This window comes from Microchirus variegatus (assembly GCF_963457635.1).
Source record: "Microchirus variegatus genome assembly, chromosome: 5".
In the NCBI taxonomy this organism is placed as follows: domain Eukaryota; kingdom Metazoa; phylum Chordata; class Actinopteri; order Pleuronectiformes; family Soleidae; genus Microchirus; species Microchirus variegatus.
In genome coordinates this window covers 22,636,787-22,655,804 of record NC_139806.1, presented here as the reverse complement: position 1 = coordinate 22,655,804, position 19,018 = coordinate 22,636,787, and the positions used below count along the sequence as shown (strand labels likewise).

At 40.0% G+C, this 19,018-nt stretch overlaps 2 protein-coding genes across 2 annotated transcripts; one reads left to right on the top strand and one right to left on the bottom strand.

Moving 5' to 3' along the window:
- Positions 1–5,438: 5,438 nt before the first annotated feature.
- On the top strand, positions 5,439–9,865 carry cdc23 (CDC23 (cell division cycle 23, yeast, homolog); the record flags this gene model as incomplete). The annotated part of the gene is made up of 16 exons (XM_083889017.1): positions 5,439–5,551; positions 6,478–6,550; positions 6,706–6,843; positions 6,971–7,013; positions 7,110–7,215; positions 7,303–7,435; positions 7,603–7,780; positions 7,861–7,958; positions 8,124–8,205; positions 8,372–8,525; positions 8,649–8,768; positions 8,855–8,930; positions 9,038–9,099; positions 9,273–9,351; positions 9,505–9,624; positions 9,715–9,865. The coding sequence occupies 16 exons, from the start codon at positions 5,439–5,441 to the stop codon at positions 9,862–9,864; spliced, it is 1,725 nt and encodes a 574-aa protein (XP_083745143.1). The 3' UTR covers position 9,865.
- Positions 9,866–10,647: 782 nt separating this feature from the next.
- On the bottom strand, positions 10,648–18,633 carry kif20a (kinesin family member 20A; the record flags this gene model as incomplete). The annotated part of the gene is made up of 18 exons (XM_083889426.1): positions 10,648–11,013; positions 11,349–11,486; positions 11,578–11,669; positions 11,748–11,937; positions 12,109–12,211; positions 13,053–13,192; positions 13,745–13,897; positions 13,985–14,153; positions 16,102–16,245; positions 16,365–16,439; positions 16,529–16,640; positions 16,719–16,931; positions 17,085–17,184; positions 17,300–17,475; positions 17,575–17,713; positions 17,851–17,970; positions 18,047–18,157; positions 18,466–18,633. The coding sequence occupies 18 exons, from the start codon at positions 18,631–18,633 to the stop codon at positions 10,648–10,650; spliced, it is 2,709 nt and encodes a 902-aa protein (XP_083745552.1).
- Positions 18,634–19,018: the final 385 nt, after the last annotated feature.

Below are 19,018 nucleotides of genomic sequence, written 5' to 3'. Positions count from 1 at the left end.
ATAACCTCAGTCATAATGCTTCCTTCAGTTTGGTGGAAAATGTCACACAGATTACCCTGCAGGAGACAAACTGTCCCCACACTGAGGTGGAGAGGAAAGAGTAATCGTTTCACTATCATGTCCTGAATAGCACTGCTGCTTTCTTTTACTGCTATGTTGATGGACAAGAAAACCTCTCAAAGCTCAAATGTTGGCGCGCAGACCAGTTCATGACTGTTCAGGCAATGTGGTGTCCACTGCTCAGGTGGTGGCTGCCCTGATGAGACACAGCTCTACTCAGTCTAAGTAAACAACAGGATCCATTTCATGCTTTCTTACACAAATGTAACAGATGTACATATACTTGTTCATTATTTGATGAGAAACTGTTTTCCTATTTATTTCACACATTTTAACTCATGTAACGTTTTTCTGTTACAATCTTCCCTAGCCACATCAGTGGATGCAAATCTCTCCTCCATCAGTATGCCGCATTGATACTCCGCTTTACCTGAACTGATCACCCAGCTGAGAGCTCCTCGGGCCACATACTGGCAGCAGAGAAGTGAAACGCTCACTGCAGTTTCTGCACTATGACTGAAACTGACTGAAGATGAAAGAAGGCTGTCTGCTGTGTAACTGTTATGTTAACTTTTTCAGTTAACTTTATGTATAAATATATAGTAGAGGATCTGACAGTTCAAAATGGCAGCACTAGAACCAAACTATGTAACTGTTTTGCAGTTTTCAGACATCACTGAGATACTACACCTATACTTTAAATGTTTTTGTATATGATCTTCAGTTGCCGTTTCCTCTTTCTTGCAATAAGTGTTGTTAAAAAGCATGTGTATTAGAATCTGGTGCTATGTTGCCGTCAGATACTTATTTGTTTAATGGGCTTCAGAAGGTTGTGTTGCATTAACCCTTTAAGGTACTACTCAACCATTTGGTCGACCACACTTTAAGTCACAATATCTTATTGAAAAATGCATCAAGCTGAACTCACTAACACTTAATGTGACTTGTTCTGAATGTTGTACTTTATGAATTACGCAAACCAGGTTTATTATGAAGAGACATCTCAACCGTTTGGTAGAGGCCTGTATCTGAAATAAATAAATAAAGATAAGTAAATATTGATTGTCATTATTGTTATTATAAGTAAACAAAATAAAATAATAAAATAATTAAAAATGCAAATAAATAATTTTCCTTTGCTTTTTTCTTGGTGCATACCTTAAAGCAAGGCTATTCAACTTAAGGCCCTGTAATTGTAGGCAGTCTATGTATGTACCAGAATATTTTGCACTATGAGCCAACTGTAGCAGTTGTACCTGAATATTATTGGTACTGCTACTTATATTGCTGCAAAACAGCCTATTGTGGCCATTGCACCTTAATGTTGTTTATATTGTTACCTCTAATTTTGTAAGAGCCAATTGTGACTGTTATACCCAGATGATGGTGGTACTGTAACTGTAACCTTTTTGCACTATATGCAAATTGTATTGTATGTTGGTGGTTTTGTTACTTACCTTTTTAGCACAAAACTAGCAGCCATTTCAATAAATAAGTGCTAAATAATTGAATGCATTTTGTATCTATTTGTATCCGTTTACTGTACATGCAACACGAAATAGTAGTACAGGGGTTGACCGGCCCCCTGGCTGGACAGCCTTCCGAAAAGCTGGCCCTCCGTAAAAAATTTAGTTGAATAGCCCTGATACCTCCAGATATCTTTGTGATTGCATGCATTCAGAATGCACTGGGAGAATTTACTGTGATCTGCATGTGATTGGATGACTAAGGACACGTGTCAATGCCAGGTCTGAATGGGGTTAAGTGTGCAACGCATTAAAACACAAGCAAACAGGAATAGTGTGTAGTTATTATAAAATGGGCCCCTTGAAATGACATGTAAACACAGGCAGCTAAATGAAAAAAGACCATAATGTCGATCTAAGTGGAGAAAATAAAAATTTATTTACTTTTATTACTGCTATATCAATACAATTTGTGATTATGACATTTGTCTATGATCTACAGACGCTTACATAACCTGTGTCAAAGAGGTGAGTGCTGCTCTCTCACACTGCACGGTGCACACACAAAAAGTCAAGCACATTTGGCATATTTTCCTTTTCAATTACACAGCTGTCCCAAAATTCTGTCTCAGCAGGTTCATCACGCACTCCACTGCTCCTTACCTGCAGGACCTCGTGTGGGTGTGCGTGTGTGTTGGAAATGGTTAAGTGAATTACTGTAGAGGCAAGAGGAAAAAGACATCAGAAGAGTCAGTGTGTGTGTGTGTGTGTGTGTGTGTGTGTGTGTGTAATAGAGAGAGAGAGAGCGGGGTAGACTGAATGAAAGGGATGGACTATACGGTCCATCTCTGCACCTCTTTCAACCTGCTCAGTGAGCCATGTGCCCAGCCTTGTAAACTGCAGTGCCCCTTGATTACTTTGTCAGTCTCATTAAGTGGCTTTTGCTCTGTGGAGAAAATTGGGAGACATGTCCAACAGAGAGTGTCCAACAGAGTGTGTGGGAAGTGCAGAGAGGTGAGTGAAAACTCTGCATCCAGATGAAGGGAAATTACATTATGCTGTTATATGAAATATTAATCGAGAATCATCATCCATATCAAGGTTTTAGACAGGTCCAATGGAGATCTGTGTCATGCAGCTGTCCAGAAGAAGACCCATCCCCTCTCTGCTGTGAACCTACTATAGTTGAAAACTTCTCTTTGTAATTCCCACTTCCCTGTGGGTAACCAGAGACTTTTAATCTCAAACCAACTTCCCAGTTTAATTCTTATTTTGAAAAATCCTTTGAGGGTATCTTTCAAAGAGAGGGAAATAAGGATTTGGTTGATCAAGGAATTGTGATGCTAGTGGCAAATCACTACAGGAAAAACAAAACACACTTGCTCTGATCTAATTATTTTTTAATCATTAAATAATAATATGGTGGGTGTTAAATTATATTATTTGTGTGTATATGAGTATTTTCTTGCTGGGTGAATCCAGTCAAACAGTGCCACCCCTTGGCAAAATTGGGTACTTGATACCCTCCATCCCCCTGGATTTAAATACCTGTTCAGTGCATATTCTTTCTCCCCATTTTACCATTTTTGTTCAGAATAGATGCAAACTTACCCTGCAAAAATGCACAATGTGGGCAAAATAAGCAAATGAGTAACACGAAAATCTATTGGTACTGCTGTATTATTTTGTTTTGTTGCTCTAATCATAGATAAGGTAACTGTGGACTACACTGTCATCTGTGGTCTCTTAAATGTGATGACACACAAGTCATTATATTATACCAAGCAAAAAAATTAGAATTTGAATATCATACATAAAGAAGCTGTGCTTGTACTCCCGTGCAGTGTAGTGGAATCCAGTGATGCTGGCGATTTTGACAGACAGGAACATGATGAGGCACTTCAGCTATGCGCCAGTGAAGCAGGGCCAAGCGTCGAGGCCAGTGGCAGGAGCTGGGCAGGCAATCAAATAAGACATATTATGATACAAGAATGAGTCATATAGTCCCTGCTCTCTCACAACTCATGACTGAGTTAGATATTGATGAAATAAGTTACCGCTGTTTCTGGGAAAGCAAATGCAGATGATATTGGCGGAACAGGGGCGTAAGATTAGCAGAGCATAAAAGAGCTTTTCTGAGACATAAATACTCAGTGACTGTGTGACAGCTGTTAATATACAGTGTCCTCAGGCTTACATCATCAGCAATGTTTTAGTTATTCATTGTTAAGGAGGGTGAACAGCTGAATAATTCGACCACCATGGTGTTTTCAACTTAACTTCAAGAACAGAAGGTTTTCTATGTTGTCATGACATACATGACATCAGTAGGTGTTGAACCAGATTACCTCCACAATAGTCATGCAGGCTCATTGTGGTCTAATTATAGGATCAACAAAGAGGAGCCCAAGAACAAACTACAAGTTACTTTGTCTGATACACTGGTTAGCAGCATAGACAATTAGAGCTCAAACACAAGTACAAACTCTAATCACTCTACTGTTGTAGCGCTCCGTTTTAACATTGGTAATGTGATGAATATTGGAATGAAGAAAGTTGGTATGTTTGTAGCACTGTTACCACAAACAAAGGATATTAATTCCAAAATTATGAACTACACTACATTAATTTGATTGGACAACAGACATCACATTTCTCTAATTGATCCTCTTATTTTAACCCCAACCGGTTGGATATAATTTTTACAGCATAGTGACAACAGTCAAGCAGGTTTGTCTGTGTTTTCCATGGTGGCCGCACCCATATTTGCTCCCATGTGGGGCCCATGTTACTGAAAACATATGAGACCTGCATAATTAACCCACTTAGTACGCATTTAGTAATGATACTAAGTAGGTATGGGCTTGAAGTGGGCAAACACAGTTTGGCCACCATGAAAACCATGGACAAATCCACTGGGGACCCATATTGTCAGTCCAAATATAACCCTTGTGGGACCTACATGGACATGCTGGCTGAGCGGGTGACAGAACAGTAAACCCTGGGCTAATGGAATTCCCAGGCAACAGCTAAATATAGAAACACAGTCCTGTTGACATTTCATGTCTCTATGCAGTATATGATGACGCGTGAAGACAACTAAGTATTACTCTTGCTATTCTAAATGGAAAGAACAGGTGCATGTTAAATATTTATTTTATAGTATTTTATAATTTCAGCAGGGATTCAATGACACAAACTTGCCATCATAAGGACACACACACAAACGTACACAAATAATGTGTATGGATAATGCATGCGCATAATGCATTTACATTTAACCTTGACCATCACACATGGATGTCAAAGTAAGTAAGTAAACCTAAACCTACAAACCAAGTTATAAACCTGAACTTACCCTTTGTACCCTTACAGAGTGATATCCTATTATTTTAAGATCCAGCAAACTGTTTCTTACATTGTGGCTCAGTGTATAGTCTTTGACAAACTGAGCACAGACTGTGGCTCTACTACACTTCTGAGTAGCACTTCTGACCTCTTGTGGCTGAAATGAGTCTTACATTGCATCAACATTTCAGTAAGTGAAAGGAAATAGTATTAAACAAGTACATAAATATATAGAATACATTTGTGTTACTAATTAAAACATGCACGTATTGAAAATGAGGCAAACGAAGAAACAAGAAGAGACAGAGGATAAATAATATGTTCTAAATGTGCTCTAAATATATATATATATATAAATTGTAAATTGTAAAAACTACTAATAAACTACTAATAAACTTCACCTCATTTGAAGAAAACATTTACAAGTGTTTCTGTGCCAGTATTACTGATAAGCAAGGTTCAGTTTATTGTTTCTTTCAATGAGGAAGTGGAAGTGACGTCGTACTAGATGGGCGTGACCACGTCTTTGTAACTTCCACCAATAGCGTACTGCCTTGCTAAAATATGAAAATGGCGGCTCTGTGTAGTGAGTTTGGGGACCTGGTTCAAATCAAGAAACAGCTCATATCAGTGATTTCGCTTTGTAAAGAAAGAGGACTACTGCACAGCGCGAAGTGGTGAGACTTAATGTGACCGATGTGCCGTTAATATTGACGTCTGTACGCTCGGTTAGCTCAGCAACATGTGTCGACTCGTCAACGACTACTTCACCAGTCTGTTCTGGTGCCTATCAAGCCTGCTATGTTTAGGTTCTCCAGTACTGGAAACTCGTTCACAAACATAACTTTACACACATACGGTGCTGATATATGGAATTATAGAATCATATTAACAGAGAGAAGATATGATGGAGAAGGGTATGGTCAGTCATACGCTTTATTAGGTAACAGTAGTAATATATCAGAATCAGTCATCGGTATTTATACATTATTTGTTTATACACATACAAGGACTTGTTTTGTTGCATTAAATAGAATACAATAAAAAAGGAAAAGATATAAAACAATGTATACACTAACACAAAATATGTACATGGACAAAAACCCTTATAATAGGAAGACATCTCTGACAGAACCAGACTCAAAGATGTGCAGCCATCTGCCTCGGCCGGTTGGGGTGAAAGGAAAAATGGGGACAGAGGAGATGGAAGCAGAAATTGTTGATACAAATTTCACCGATATCGACTTTTAATTATAGCATAATAATAATGGTGATGACACGTATGATGATAATAATAATAATAATAATAATAGTAGCCTCGAAACTGGATCTGGATCCTGCAACCTGCAAGATGAGGACACGCCGAGAGAGAGAGGGGAGAAGAAGGGAAGACACAAACTAGAGAGCCTCCCGTACTGTCATTGAGAGATACTTATGTTCATATATTATGTTACAAGTTGAGCCAACATATCACTGCTCAGTTTGTTTGCAGTGACTGAATCTGTTTGTATAAAGCTGCCTTTTTGTATTGTAATTATTTACTGAATCAGTATATAAAATCAGGAAAATGCTTACTCCATTCCATTTGTTGTTTCCATTTCAGGGCTTCTGAACTGTCATTTGCCTTGGACCGTCTGCCCAAGGATGAGTTACCACCAGCTGCACCTTTTACTGAGGTACTGTAAATAATGCTGTACATTGTTCTGAAGGAGCTAGTGCAGTTATTCTTCTTCTTTTTTTAAAAAAAAGGATTTGAATTTTACTAAATGTTTTTTATATAGTTATAAATATGATTACATGACTTCTTCTCCATTGTCTGTATGAAATACAGGAAGATGCACAAGACCTGGATGCACTTACGCTGGCCAAATCCTACTTTGACCTGAAAGAGTATGACCGTGCTGCTTACTTTCTGAAAGGCTGCTGCAGCCAGAAGGCCTATTTCCTCTACATGTATTCTCGCTATTTGGTAAGATTCTGTCAACAGTCTGTGTGTCCATCTCCTCTTGATCGTTGTTTCCATTTCATGACAGGATTGCTTTTACTTTTTGGTTGTAATACATGTGAATTATTTGTTATTATTTCTTTGTCTTTAGTCGGGTGAGAAAAAGAAGGATGATGAGACTGTGGACAGCCTTGGTGAGGACTTGCCTGTTTAGGGTGAATTGCAGGTAACTACTACTGCTTCTGTTGCCCATATGTACTGAACTGTCATGTGCTTTTATGTGGTTCTAGGTCCTCTGGAAAAGGGACAGGTGCGTAATGAAGCCTTGCGTGAACTCAGGGTTGAGCTCAGTAAGAAGCACATTGCAGGAGAGTTGGACAGCTTCACCCTTTACCTGTAAGAACATTTCCACCAAACTGGACAGACATTCTGTAGATTATTTATTATATGAAATAGGCAAATTATTTTTTTGTATGGTAACAGGTATGGGGTTGTTCTTCGAAAGCTTGATCTGCTGAAGGAGGCTGTAGATGTATTTGTAGAGGCAATCCATGCACTTCCTCTTCACTGGGGAGCTTGGCTGGAGCTCAGTAACCTTGTCACCAATATTGAAATGGTAAGATTTTGTTTTTACACTTTTTCAGACACTTAACTTTTAGTTTTGTCATTAATTTCATGTGCTATGGATAGGCAGTATGTTTGCTTTTAAGACTAAAGTTGTCGTTACAGACCAGAATTTGAACACTTATACAATTTAGGTTGTCCTTTTCTTTCTGTCCCCAGCTCAAGTCCTTGTCTCTACCAGATTGCTGGATTAAAGACTTTTTCATGGCCCATATGTACACAGAGCTACAGATGATCAAAGAAGCGTTGCAGAAATACCAGAACCTTATTGAGGCCGGCTTTTCTAAAAGCACCTACATTATCTCCCAGATTGCGGTGGCCTATCACAACATCAGAGGTTATTTTCATCTTTTGAATAGGCATTGTGCCTGTCGGAAAACTGTTATGGAGTAGCATTCCTGTCTCATTTCCTTACAGATATTGACCAAGCATTGGCCATGTTCAATGAGTTGAGGGATCAGGATCCATATCGCATTGACAATATGGACACATTCTCCAACTTGCTCTATGTTAAGGTGAGTTCACAGCTCGTAATGTGATGTCTGCCCTTGAGTGATTTCTTCTGCTCTGAGAGATGCCTGCTGAAAAGAATGGAGACATTCTCAGCACGTAGTTGTTAATACTATTGAAAGAACATTTTTTAAAGTTTTTGTTGCTGATGGTAATGCGTGCTTCCACAGAGCATGAAGCCAGAGCTTAGCTACTTGGCCCACAACCTGGTGGAGATTGACAAGTACAGGGTGGAAACGTGCTGTGTCATCGGTAAGAATTGAGCTTATCAAGATAAAAACCTCACAGATGCACATTCATAGGGGCAATTGTTTAAATCCACTTCTTCCAGAATGATTAACTCAACAAGAAACAATAATAATACGAACAAACACAATCCTTCACATATGTGCTTGTAAACCATGTGTTTCATCTACAGGTAATTATTACAGCTTACGCTCTCAGCATGAGAAAGCAGCTCTGTACTTTCAGAGGGCCCTCAAACTGAACCCACGCTGCCTTGGTGCCTGGACCCTTATGGGTCATGAATACATGGAAATGAAGAACACCTCAGCTGCCATCCAGGCGTACAGGTCAGACTGAAGATTTTTGTTGTTAGCGTTCGGTCTTCGTTTGTTTATGTTCAAAGTGTTTACTTGCCATAACCTTCATGAGTTATTTAAGTACATGATCGTTTTTTCTCTCTTTTAAATCAGACATGCTATTGAAGTCAACAAGCGGGACTACCGCGCCTGGTATGGCTTAGGTCAGACGTACGAGATCCTCAAGATGCCCTTTTACTGTTTGTACTATTACCGAAAGGCTCACCAGCTCAGGTATGGATATCATGACACAAGTTATAATAAAATATCTATAATTCAAGTTAATACATGGTTTGCCGTAATATGACACATTGTTGTAGGCCCAATGACTCCCGCATGTTAGTCGCACTGGGTGAAAGCTATGAAAAACTGTCACAGCAAGTGGAAGCCAAGAAGGTCTGTATGTTATAACTTTCAGTGATATTCGTTTTGTGTTTTTATCTTGCTTAATTTAGACTGTGACCTTTTACTTACGCTTGCTTACTTATGTTTTTTTGGCCTAGTGTTACTGGAGGGCGTATTCTGTTGGAGATGTAGAGAAAATGGCCCTGCTCAAATTGGCAAAGTAAGTGTTTGTCACTGTCTCCTGAGATGAACTGTCAAAGTCGTTCACATCATACGTTCTTAAAGGTTTGAGCACACAATGAATATCTGATCTACAGCTTTATTTTCCCAGTTGTCATATATCAACTTTGCCCTAAAAGTCGGTGCTAAATATTCTGTTAATTTCTTTGTCAGGCTCCATGAGCAGCTGAATGAGTCTGATGATGCTGCACAGTGTTACATGCTTTACATCCAAGACATTTTCTCATGTGGGGTAAGCAGTTTTCAGCCTCTGAATACTTGAATCCCCTTTCTACAAATGTGTAGTTAGGTTTGGTTTGAGGCAGAATTAATGTTTAATCTCTATGAATGATATTATAAAATTGTAATGTGTACAAAAGCCACTGTTAATGAAAATGTTTCACAGGAACAACTGGAGCATGCTGAGGTGAGCACAGCCCTACGGTACCTGGGTCAGTACTATTTCAAGAACAAACTCTACGACGAGGCATCCCTCTGTGCACAGCGCTGCTGTGACTACAATGACGTAAGTGTATCGGCATCATTTTAGCACCTAGTTGTAGAGTGGAAGTAGCAGTAACACAGTAACTGGTGTCGGTGGTCGCTCTTTCTGTAGGCTCGTGAAGAGGGAAAAGCTTTGTTGAGGCAAATCTCACAGGTCCGAGATCAGGTCGAGACGCCATCAGCAGATCTGTTCGCTCCTCTGTCAAACAACACTCCAGTCAGGAGAGTATCTCCTCTGAACCTCATCTCCTTTACACCCTGACATCCACTCATCACTGGCTTTCAAGTGGATCATTTACTTCCTGTGAAATGACACTTCTTGGATGTTTCATAGACTTTGTTAAAATGTGTTGAAAAGATTTACCTGTGGTTGCGTACAGTTTATGGCAATAAAATTGCATTTTTTTTGTTAAAAAGAAATCCCAAAATTTGTGTCCAACTGCAAACATACATTCATCTACAAAGCATATTACTCAATGTACACCAGACATATTTGGAAAAGATTTTTAAGAATAGCATTTTTTTGTATTATTTAATGCCTGCAAAAAAGCACAAATAAAAACAGTACAAACAGTGCAAAGACGAATCAAGATATTTACATATACACACACGTGTAGAACACAAACATGCTTTTGCAATGTAGCCACATCATGCCTCAACATTCTTGTATATAGAAATAGTTTGAATTGCACAGCATTCCTCTCACTCCATTTTGCTGATAGTTACAGATAAGTAGATACAGTCTTTTACAACTCATAGCAATTGCATAGACTTACTGCAAAACACAATTGGCAGAGGCAGTGGAGACTAATTACACATGCATACACAATAATACCATAACACTGCCCAAGACAACCTCAACGTAGTACTATTCTGCAACCACATGTTAAGCATTAACTGTTTTACTGGCATAAATATAACAACTGTATTTGGTATGAAAACAGTCAACTGTACTGCACATAATAGTTATATATATAAAGTTACCAGCAAATATGACTGTGCATAATATCAAAAAGGGCAAATTCCCTCTGAAGCTCTAAATAGATCAGTACTTCCCCCTAAGACCACGTGGGGTGAGGACAGGGCTGGGAGGTGGAGAATGCTGACGAGACCGCAAGATCCGGGAGTAGGGGGTCATTTTATCTTCAACAGCACGCGCGTTGCATTTACGAGTTGGTGTGCGTGTTGGGAACAGAGAGTGGTAAAAAGGCCGTTTCTGTGGAGGCTTGTTCTCAGTATCACTTGCTGCAGTGACCGCGCAGCCTCTCTTTTTACACGACCCTGGTGTGGTGGGGGCAGAAAAGCCACTCGGGGGAAGCTGGGGCTGTGTCTGAGCCAGGGTCTCTGCTTTGCGTCTCAGGTCAGCTTTGACCAGCATCAGGCCGTTCTGCAGCTCCATCAAGATCTGGTCCTAAGGAGTCAGTGTACAGGGGTTAGATAAGACCACAGCGCAGGAAGTGAAGATGAGGGATATGGGTGGAGGTGAAGTGACAGAAAGTGAGGTAGAATGCAGCAATGGTGCAGATGTTAGAAACACTGATTTAGTTTAAAAGCTCGCTGTGCACCAAGATAGTTAATGAAGAGAGTAGTGGGAGAGAAAAATAAAGTATTTAAAATTGTGAATTGTAAAGATGCAGTAATGCAGTTTGTCTAAAGTAGAACATCCATAACTGCATTATTCATATATGTAGTAAACTTCAATATATGTACATTGTACCATATATACAGTATCTGGTATTTTTGTACCTGTTTGGCAATTGTCTCATCTGCATTGTTTAATGCCTGGCGCAGACGTTCCCCCCCTGTGTTGCGACAACAGGCTCGTTCACCAGACTGAAGATCCCCACCCAGCCTCTGCAAATCCATACGCAGCTGACGCAGGTTCTGTTAGGAAAGAATACGAACTTCAGTTTTTATGAGAGTGGAGACTCGGATGCAGAGGCACTGAGATCGTCAGGTCGTGGCAGTAACTGACCCGCTGTCCTTCCTCAAGCTTGCGGTCAGCAGCACCAGTCAGGCTGCCGGTTGCCCCCGGCATTTCCAGTTGCATCTTCATTTTCGTCAGCTCTGTGTAGACAGACGGATGAAGTCATTAAATCATTTCTTTGACATTGACACATAAGCAGAGCAGTTTTCAGACAGTACCTTCTGTCTTGTTGAGCAACTCAGCGCGACACTGGTCTAGTTCAGTACACAGTCTGCCATGGTCCGTCTGAGTTGTGAGGCGCTGAGAGCGACGAGGCCCATCTTCCTGTGGCTTCAGCATGGGGGCCGACTCGGTTTTTTTGTTTTTGTCAAGGGCAGCAGACAAAGCTTCAATCTCCTGATCACGCTCCTTAGAGAAATTATGAAAAAATTAATAAGTGAAAATTCAGAGCATATACTGAAGATTCAAACATATTTTCACAGCAGCAGTAAGTACTGCATCTTCATCTGGGAAATTTTATATAAAGTAAGATTCTACAGATGACGAGTGACTCATGACAGCAAACTCAAGAATTCTCACCTCCAGCTCATGGCTGTAAAATTTCTTCAAATGTTTCTGCAGGTTATTTATCTTGTCCTCGTACCTCTGTTCGATTAGAGCCCTCTCTGCCTCCAAGGTCTCACTAAAAAAATTAAAGACACAAATGAGTCTATTCATCTGAGTTTTCTTATTTATGGGCTGAAATGTGTGCCACCAGAAACTGAATTTGAATTTAAATGGCTAAACTTGAATCCTTGCATTGGAAAAATTATAAATATTTTCACATTCAGTTCTCGCAATTCAATTTCAATATACTGTTACAGACATCCGGGTAGAAGTAAAGGATGAGCAATCGAGCGCAGATACACATCTCTTCGCCCAACCAGCACTATACTTTTTGAGCACATAACATAGTGGTCATTTGTTGCCACCTGCTACGAAATGGAGGAAGAAGTACTTGACCCAGCGAGAAACAGCCCTAACCCAACAACCTATAACAACAGTCGCAAACCGCCGCTACCTAAGTCTCACATCTGAACATTTAAGGAGTATAAACTCATAGGTAATTCTTAGAAATGACCTAAAAACAACCGAAAATATCTCAAATTATGGATGCTTGTGTAGACATATTAAACTCACTTGTAAACATACAAAAACTATACTAGTAAAGTTGTAACGAACTGTTAAACTATTGTGTCATTGACCAGACTTCCTCTGGACGACAGTGGTCACCATGACAACGGGTGTCAAGAGTGTATCTGCGCTGAATTTGCTCTTTTACTAGAACCCGAATGTCTGTCACAGTAAATTGAATTGATTCAAATTCAGTTTCTGGTGGCAAGTATTTAATATTCTGCTCTAATTTAACTAAAGCCATCAAATGTAAACAAGAATAAGACATCTGTAGGAACTGTTAAATGTTGCATTCAAAACATGGCTCGATATGTTAAAAATTTTGACCAGAATAAAGCTCCCACACACACCTGAAGCCATCCTGCATCCCATTGATGACCTCCATCATCTCGGAGACCACCTGCTCCCTCACATTGGCTTCAAGTTCTTCTTTCTCTTTCCGCTGGCGCTGCACCTCTCTCTTCAGAACGTCAATTGCCTGCAGTAAAGCCTACAGCAAAGCAAAGTCCGCCATTAGGAACACCGTACAGTACTGTGTGGTCCTTCTACACAGTCATTACCCAAGTGTTTCCTCAGTGTAGTTAATCTCAAAGTTTTCATGTAATTATACAGTCAAAACCCTTCTTGTGTTTTATACCTGCATATCCATTTCAAAGTAGAGGAAAGTAGTTTTTGAAGTAGATGTGCGTTACAAATATATATGCAAAGTTTCAATGCATATACAAGGTCAGGACAAGAAGCGTGTATCCCATCAAACTGCTGAAAGATCAGATTTTTGGAGCAGAATTGACTTCTGAAAATTTTTGTGGGTGCTTCTTTGTTTCCCGTCATTCTCCAACCTTTTTGCACTCACCTCGCTTCACTAGTAGATAGATACTTTATTCATCTCACAGAGAAATTCACATAGTATAATGTCGCTGTCGCCTCCTTCTGTCTTAACATAAAACTCCCTGTGTGCCATGTGACAATGTTGCCAGGCAAAAATATATAAACATCACTATTCAGAGAAACATGTGGAACTGATAGTCTAAGGCAGCGTTACCTCTGTATTTAACATGGTGATGTCTCCATTTTCAACATCGCTGTCATCATCATTGTCTTCCAGGACTGTGCTTTCGTTTCCGTCTTGTGTTGGCCCATGCAGTAGAGACAGGATATAGGCCACTCTGGTCTTTGTAGAGGGTCCATGGACCAACTGAAATCAAACAACAGATATTTTATTTGTCTATGATTTTATCAATAAATCAGTAATCATTAGCTGTAGTACAAGAGTGTTTCCTACTTGAGTAGCTATCGCAGAGAATTTAAGGGCTTGCAGGGTCTCGTCATAGATGGAGGCACATGTGTTGATGTTGACCACCATGCTGGAGGTTCCCCGACCACAGAAGAAACCCTGCAACACCCGGGTCAGTTTACTGTCCCTGAAGGGCACCACTTGTGGTGGACGTGACCTGTAGTTGGAGAAGAATATACAGTATGTGTGAATATTCACATATATAGAATATGAATATAAATATATATACACACACACACACACACGTATATACATACAGTTAGGCCCATAAATATTTGGACATCGGCACAGTTCTCTTTATTTTGCCTCTATGCACCACTACAATGGATTTGAAATGAAACGAACAAGATGTGCTCTAATGGTACACTTTCAGCTTTAATTTGAGGGCATTTACATCCAAATTAAGTGAACGGTGTAGGAATTACAACACTTTCTATATGTGCCTCCCACTTTTTAGGGGACCAAATGTAATGGGACAAACTAAACAATCGTAAATCAAACTTTCATTGTTTAATACTTGGATGCAAATCCTTTGTAGTCAATTACAGCCTGAAGTCTGGAAGGCATAGACATCACCAGACACTGGGTTTCATCCCTGGTGATGCTGTCAGGCCTCTACTGACACGGTCTTCAGTTCCTGCTTGTTCTTGGGGCATTTTCCCTTCAGTTTGGTCTCCAGCAAGTGAAATGCAAGCTCAAACAGATTCAGGTCAGTTGATTGACTGATAACATTCTATATTTACCTTAAAAAACTCTTTGGTTGCTTTTGCAGTTTGCTTTGGGTCATTGTCTATTTGCACTGTGAAGCGCCGTCCAATGAGTTCTGAAGCATTTGGCTGAATATGAGCAGATAATATTGTTGGAAATACTTCAGAATTCATTCTGCTGCTTTTGTCAGCAGTTACATCATCAATAAACACAAGGGAACCAGTTCCATTGGCAGCCATACATGTCCACACCATGACACTACCACCACCATGCTTCACTGATGAGGTGGTATGTTGTGGATCATGAGCAGTTCCTTTCCTTCTCCACACTCTTCTCTTCCCATCACTGTGGTACAAGTTGATCTTGGTCTCATCTGTCCAGAGGATGTTCTTCCAGGATTGTAACGGCTTTTTTAGGTGTTGTTTGGCAAATTCTAATCTTGTCTTCCTGTTTTTGAGGCTCACTAATGGTTTGCATCTTGTGTTGAACCCTCTGTATTCACTCTGGTGAAGTCTTCTTTTGATTGTTGACTTTGAAACACAAACACCGACCTCCTGGAGAGTGTTTTTGATCTGGCCAACTGTTGTGAAGGGGTTTTTCTTCACCAGGGAAAGAATTCTTCTGTCGTCCACCACAGTGGTTTTCTGTGGTCTTCCAGGTACTTTGGTGTTGCTGAGCTCACTGGTGCATTCTTTCTTTTTAGGAATGTTCCAAACAGTTGATTTGGCCACATCTAATGTTTTTGCTATTTCTCTGATGTGTTTGTTTTGATTTTTCAGCCTAATGATGGCTTGCTTCACTGACAGTAACAGCTCCTTGGATCTTATATAGAAAGTTAACAGCATCAGATTCCAAATGCAAATGTCACTCCTGGAATCAACTCCAGAACTTTTACCTGTGTCATTGAAGATGAAATAATGAGGGAATAGCCCACAATTGTCCATGAAACAGCTTTTCAGTCAATTGTCCAATTACTTTTGGTCCCCTAAAAAGTGGGAGGCACATATATAAGGTGTTCTAATTCCTACACTGTTCACTTGATTTGGATGTAAAAACTCTCAAATTAAAGCTGAAAGTGTGCAGTTAAAGCACATGATGTCCGTTTCATTTCAAATACATTGTAGTGGTGCATAGAGCCAAAATGAAGAGAACTGTGTCGATGTCCAAATATTTATGGATCTAACTGTATATATATAACCAAATACATACACACACACACACACATACATATATACACAAACACACGTATACATTTATATATACATACACATATATATATATTAATATATATACACACACACACACACACACACATATATTCATTCATATATTGGTATATAATTTAAATATCTTACATTTCTGAAATTAAGTATTAAAAGTGACAGTGAAACACATACTTGTTGATCTGGTTGTTCCTCAGAGCAGCAATACAGCGCCCCAGTGTTAATAGGGAGGTGTTGATATTGTTGGCCTCCTTCATCCTCTCACCATTACGCTGATCTTTACAGCGTTCAGACCCAGCCAGATCGCACACGGTCAATCTAAAAAAAGAAATTCAAATAAACCTAAAGTGAAACTCCTGTGAGTGAGAGTCATTTTGTCAGACTCACACATAGGCTAGAAATGTAGGAACATTCCAGTAGGTGAAAATACAACATACTCGCTGATGGCCATGGTCTGAGGAGAATAGATCTCTGGGCGAATGTGCAGAACACGAATGGAGAAGATGCTGTGGCTGCGTAGTTGATAAAGTTAGGATGTTAGAATTGCAGGCCAAACAAGTCTGACAAAATAAATAATTTGATTTAAAATTATTTTACTAACCTGCGGCTTGAGCTTTGGTTTAGGTGAGTGCTTGCGAAACTCTGGTTTTTGCGCCCAGCCCTCAGAATCCTCCATGCTTCCTCGGCACTGCGGACCTGGATCCAGCTAAGGTCTGACATGATGTGGAAATAGAATAAATTACATTCTTGACATAAACAAACATCATACAAGAAGTTTTCTTCAGCGTTACCTTTCACATAAGGGTTGCCCTGCTTGTCATCACTGAGTCGCAGTGTGACTCTTTTCCTGGGCTGCAGGGTTGGCGATGCATCTAGAAGATCATACAGGAACTCATTGTAGATCTCATAAAAGGACACCCAAATAGAGAATTGCAGCCCCTCCTCCAGGTTGTCCCCTCCACTGTGTGAAAGGCTATCTGGTTCCAGACAAACACTGTCGGTGTCTGCAAATACAGAAAAGAAAATTCACACTCGACGCTAACCTTAAAACTTTACATTATGTCTATTGTTATTATCACAAAGTCTGCGTGTTACAATTTTAAAAAATAGGATATTTGTTATAATAATCTTCAGAACATCTCTCCAACTGTCCTCACCATCAAGCTGGCTGACAAAATGACTTGCTGAAGAGAGTCCTCCAAAGCCACTGTCTCCAGCAGTGGTGGCACCAGCTCGGCGAGAACTAGAAATCTCATCCTGAAACACAGTAGAACATTAGCCTCTTTGCATGAAGATAGGATTTGAGTTGTGTCCCCAGAATACAGTATTGTTCAGTATTTCTTCATTTCATGAGATCATTAAAAGTGTTAACCTCTTTCAGCAGGGAGTTTCTGCGGATTTCCTCCACCCTGATCTCGGAGGGGTCAAGGTGTCTCACGTCATGATACATGACAGGCTTCAGGTCCATGGCATCATAGAGACGACCCTGCACTTTCCTGAACAGAGACACCAACGCTCGGGGCAGAAGGCCTGCCTCTCGACCACTACCTGTAACACAAACAAAGCCCTTTCATACACTAAAACACCGCAATCAAATCTGCGTTTTATACAGTCCCTGGATAAAAGTAATACACAAATAATTCATACCTTGAATGGTGTACGTCTTTCCAGAGTTGGTGACACCATAAGTGTAGAGGAGCCTGTTTTCTCCTTGAAGCACATCGTTCACCATCTTTTTCATAGTGCCCTCATAAAACTGCTGCTGAGTGGTCTCTGGTCTAAAGATCTATGAAAGAAAAAAAAAATCTGTTGATTATGTACATCACTGTTTCAATACTCCTAATAAAAAAGTATGTGTGGAATAACACCCACTCTTGAACACTACAGCTTTTCCCTAACAAAAAAATTCAGGTCACGAGTTACCTTGGAGAAAGTAAACTTGTGCATGCTCTGAGTGATGCCCCTCTCTGCAGTTCTCATGTTCTGGGATTCCTTAGGAGCTTTGAGCAGCAGAGTCTCTTCATCTTGCATAGCCACACAACCCTAGAAGAAGAGTGAACATTAAGTTATTACGAATAAATAAATGGTGACATCTGATCCTGTGTTGGAAATGTCTTACCTGCTCTTCTCCCCTCTCCCTCTCCGTATCACCAAGTGGCCGAATGCGCAGATAGACCTTCACCTTCTCAGCATTTCCTTCACCACTTCCTTGTCTCGCCAATCCAGGCTTCACTGCTAGCTTCTGAACAAATATATTTAAACCACCTTTAATGGCTCGTTCAAAACATGGATTCATTTATATAATCATTTTAATGTGCTCTTTGAGCCAGTGAATGAGAAATAGACTACAACATGCCAAAGTATAAATGTTAGATTTCAAAACATGTATTAAAAGACTCAATAAATATTGACAAAGGCATAGTCTGCGTCGTTTTCATTTGTTGGAATACACACTACAAAAGTGTTTTGGTTTGGAGAATTTAGAATATAAACCTAACACATTTTAACAGGGAACATTTGCACAAAGCATACTCTTACTGGTTCTGCAGTGGACAGTGGAGGGTCCAAGCCAGGGGAGATGACAGAAATCTCAGGTAGACGTGGTCTGGCCAGGCTGCCATGCTCCGTTGCCGTAGACTCAAACACAGCTATTTCTTCCTCTTCATCAAAGGGGCATCCACACGGGGAGGACAAAGACAATGCCATGCTTACCTGTAACGTGAAAAAAGTAGCATTTTACTGCCATCACAAAGCTTTTTTTTTTTCACTGCTTCAGTAACAATATGACGATAACTTTGGCCAACGTGCCATGTGAGATCGGATAAACCTTCAGAGAGACGACCAAAAGTCTATAAATCACATCTATAAGATTCTTGGTCTCCTGTCTCTATGAGAAGAGCTGTTACACATATATGGCTGGGGGAAAATACTTGTCATTGATAGAATACCTTTGCCTAGCATTTTTTTTTTTTTTAAATTGTACTCTTTGACATTCTGTAGGAAGCACCTCACTGGGAGCGAAAAAAAACCCCCAAAACAAATAAGGGTGTGTGGTGGTATTAGTTAATAAAACAAATGCATTGATCCTTCC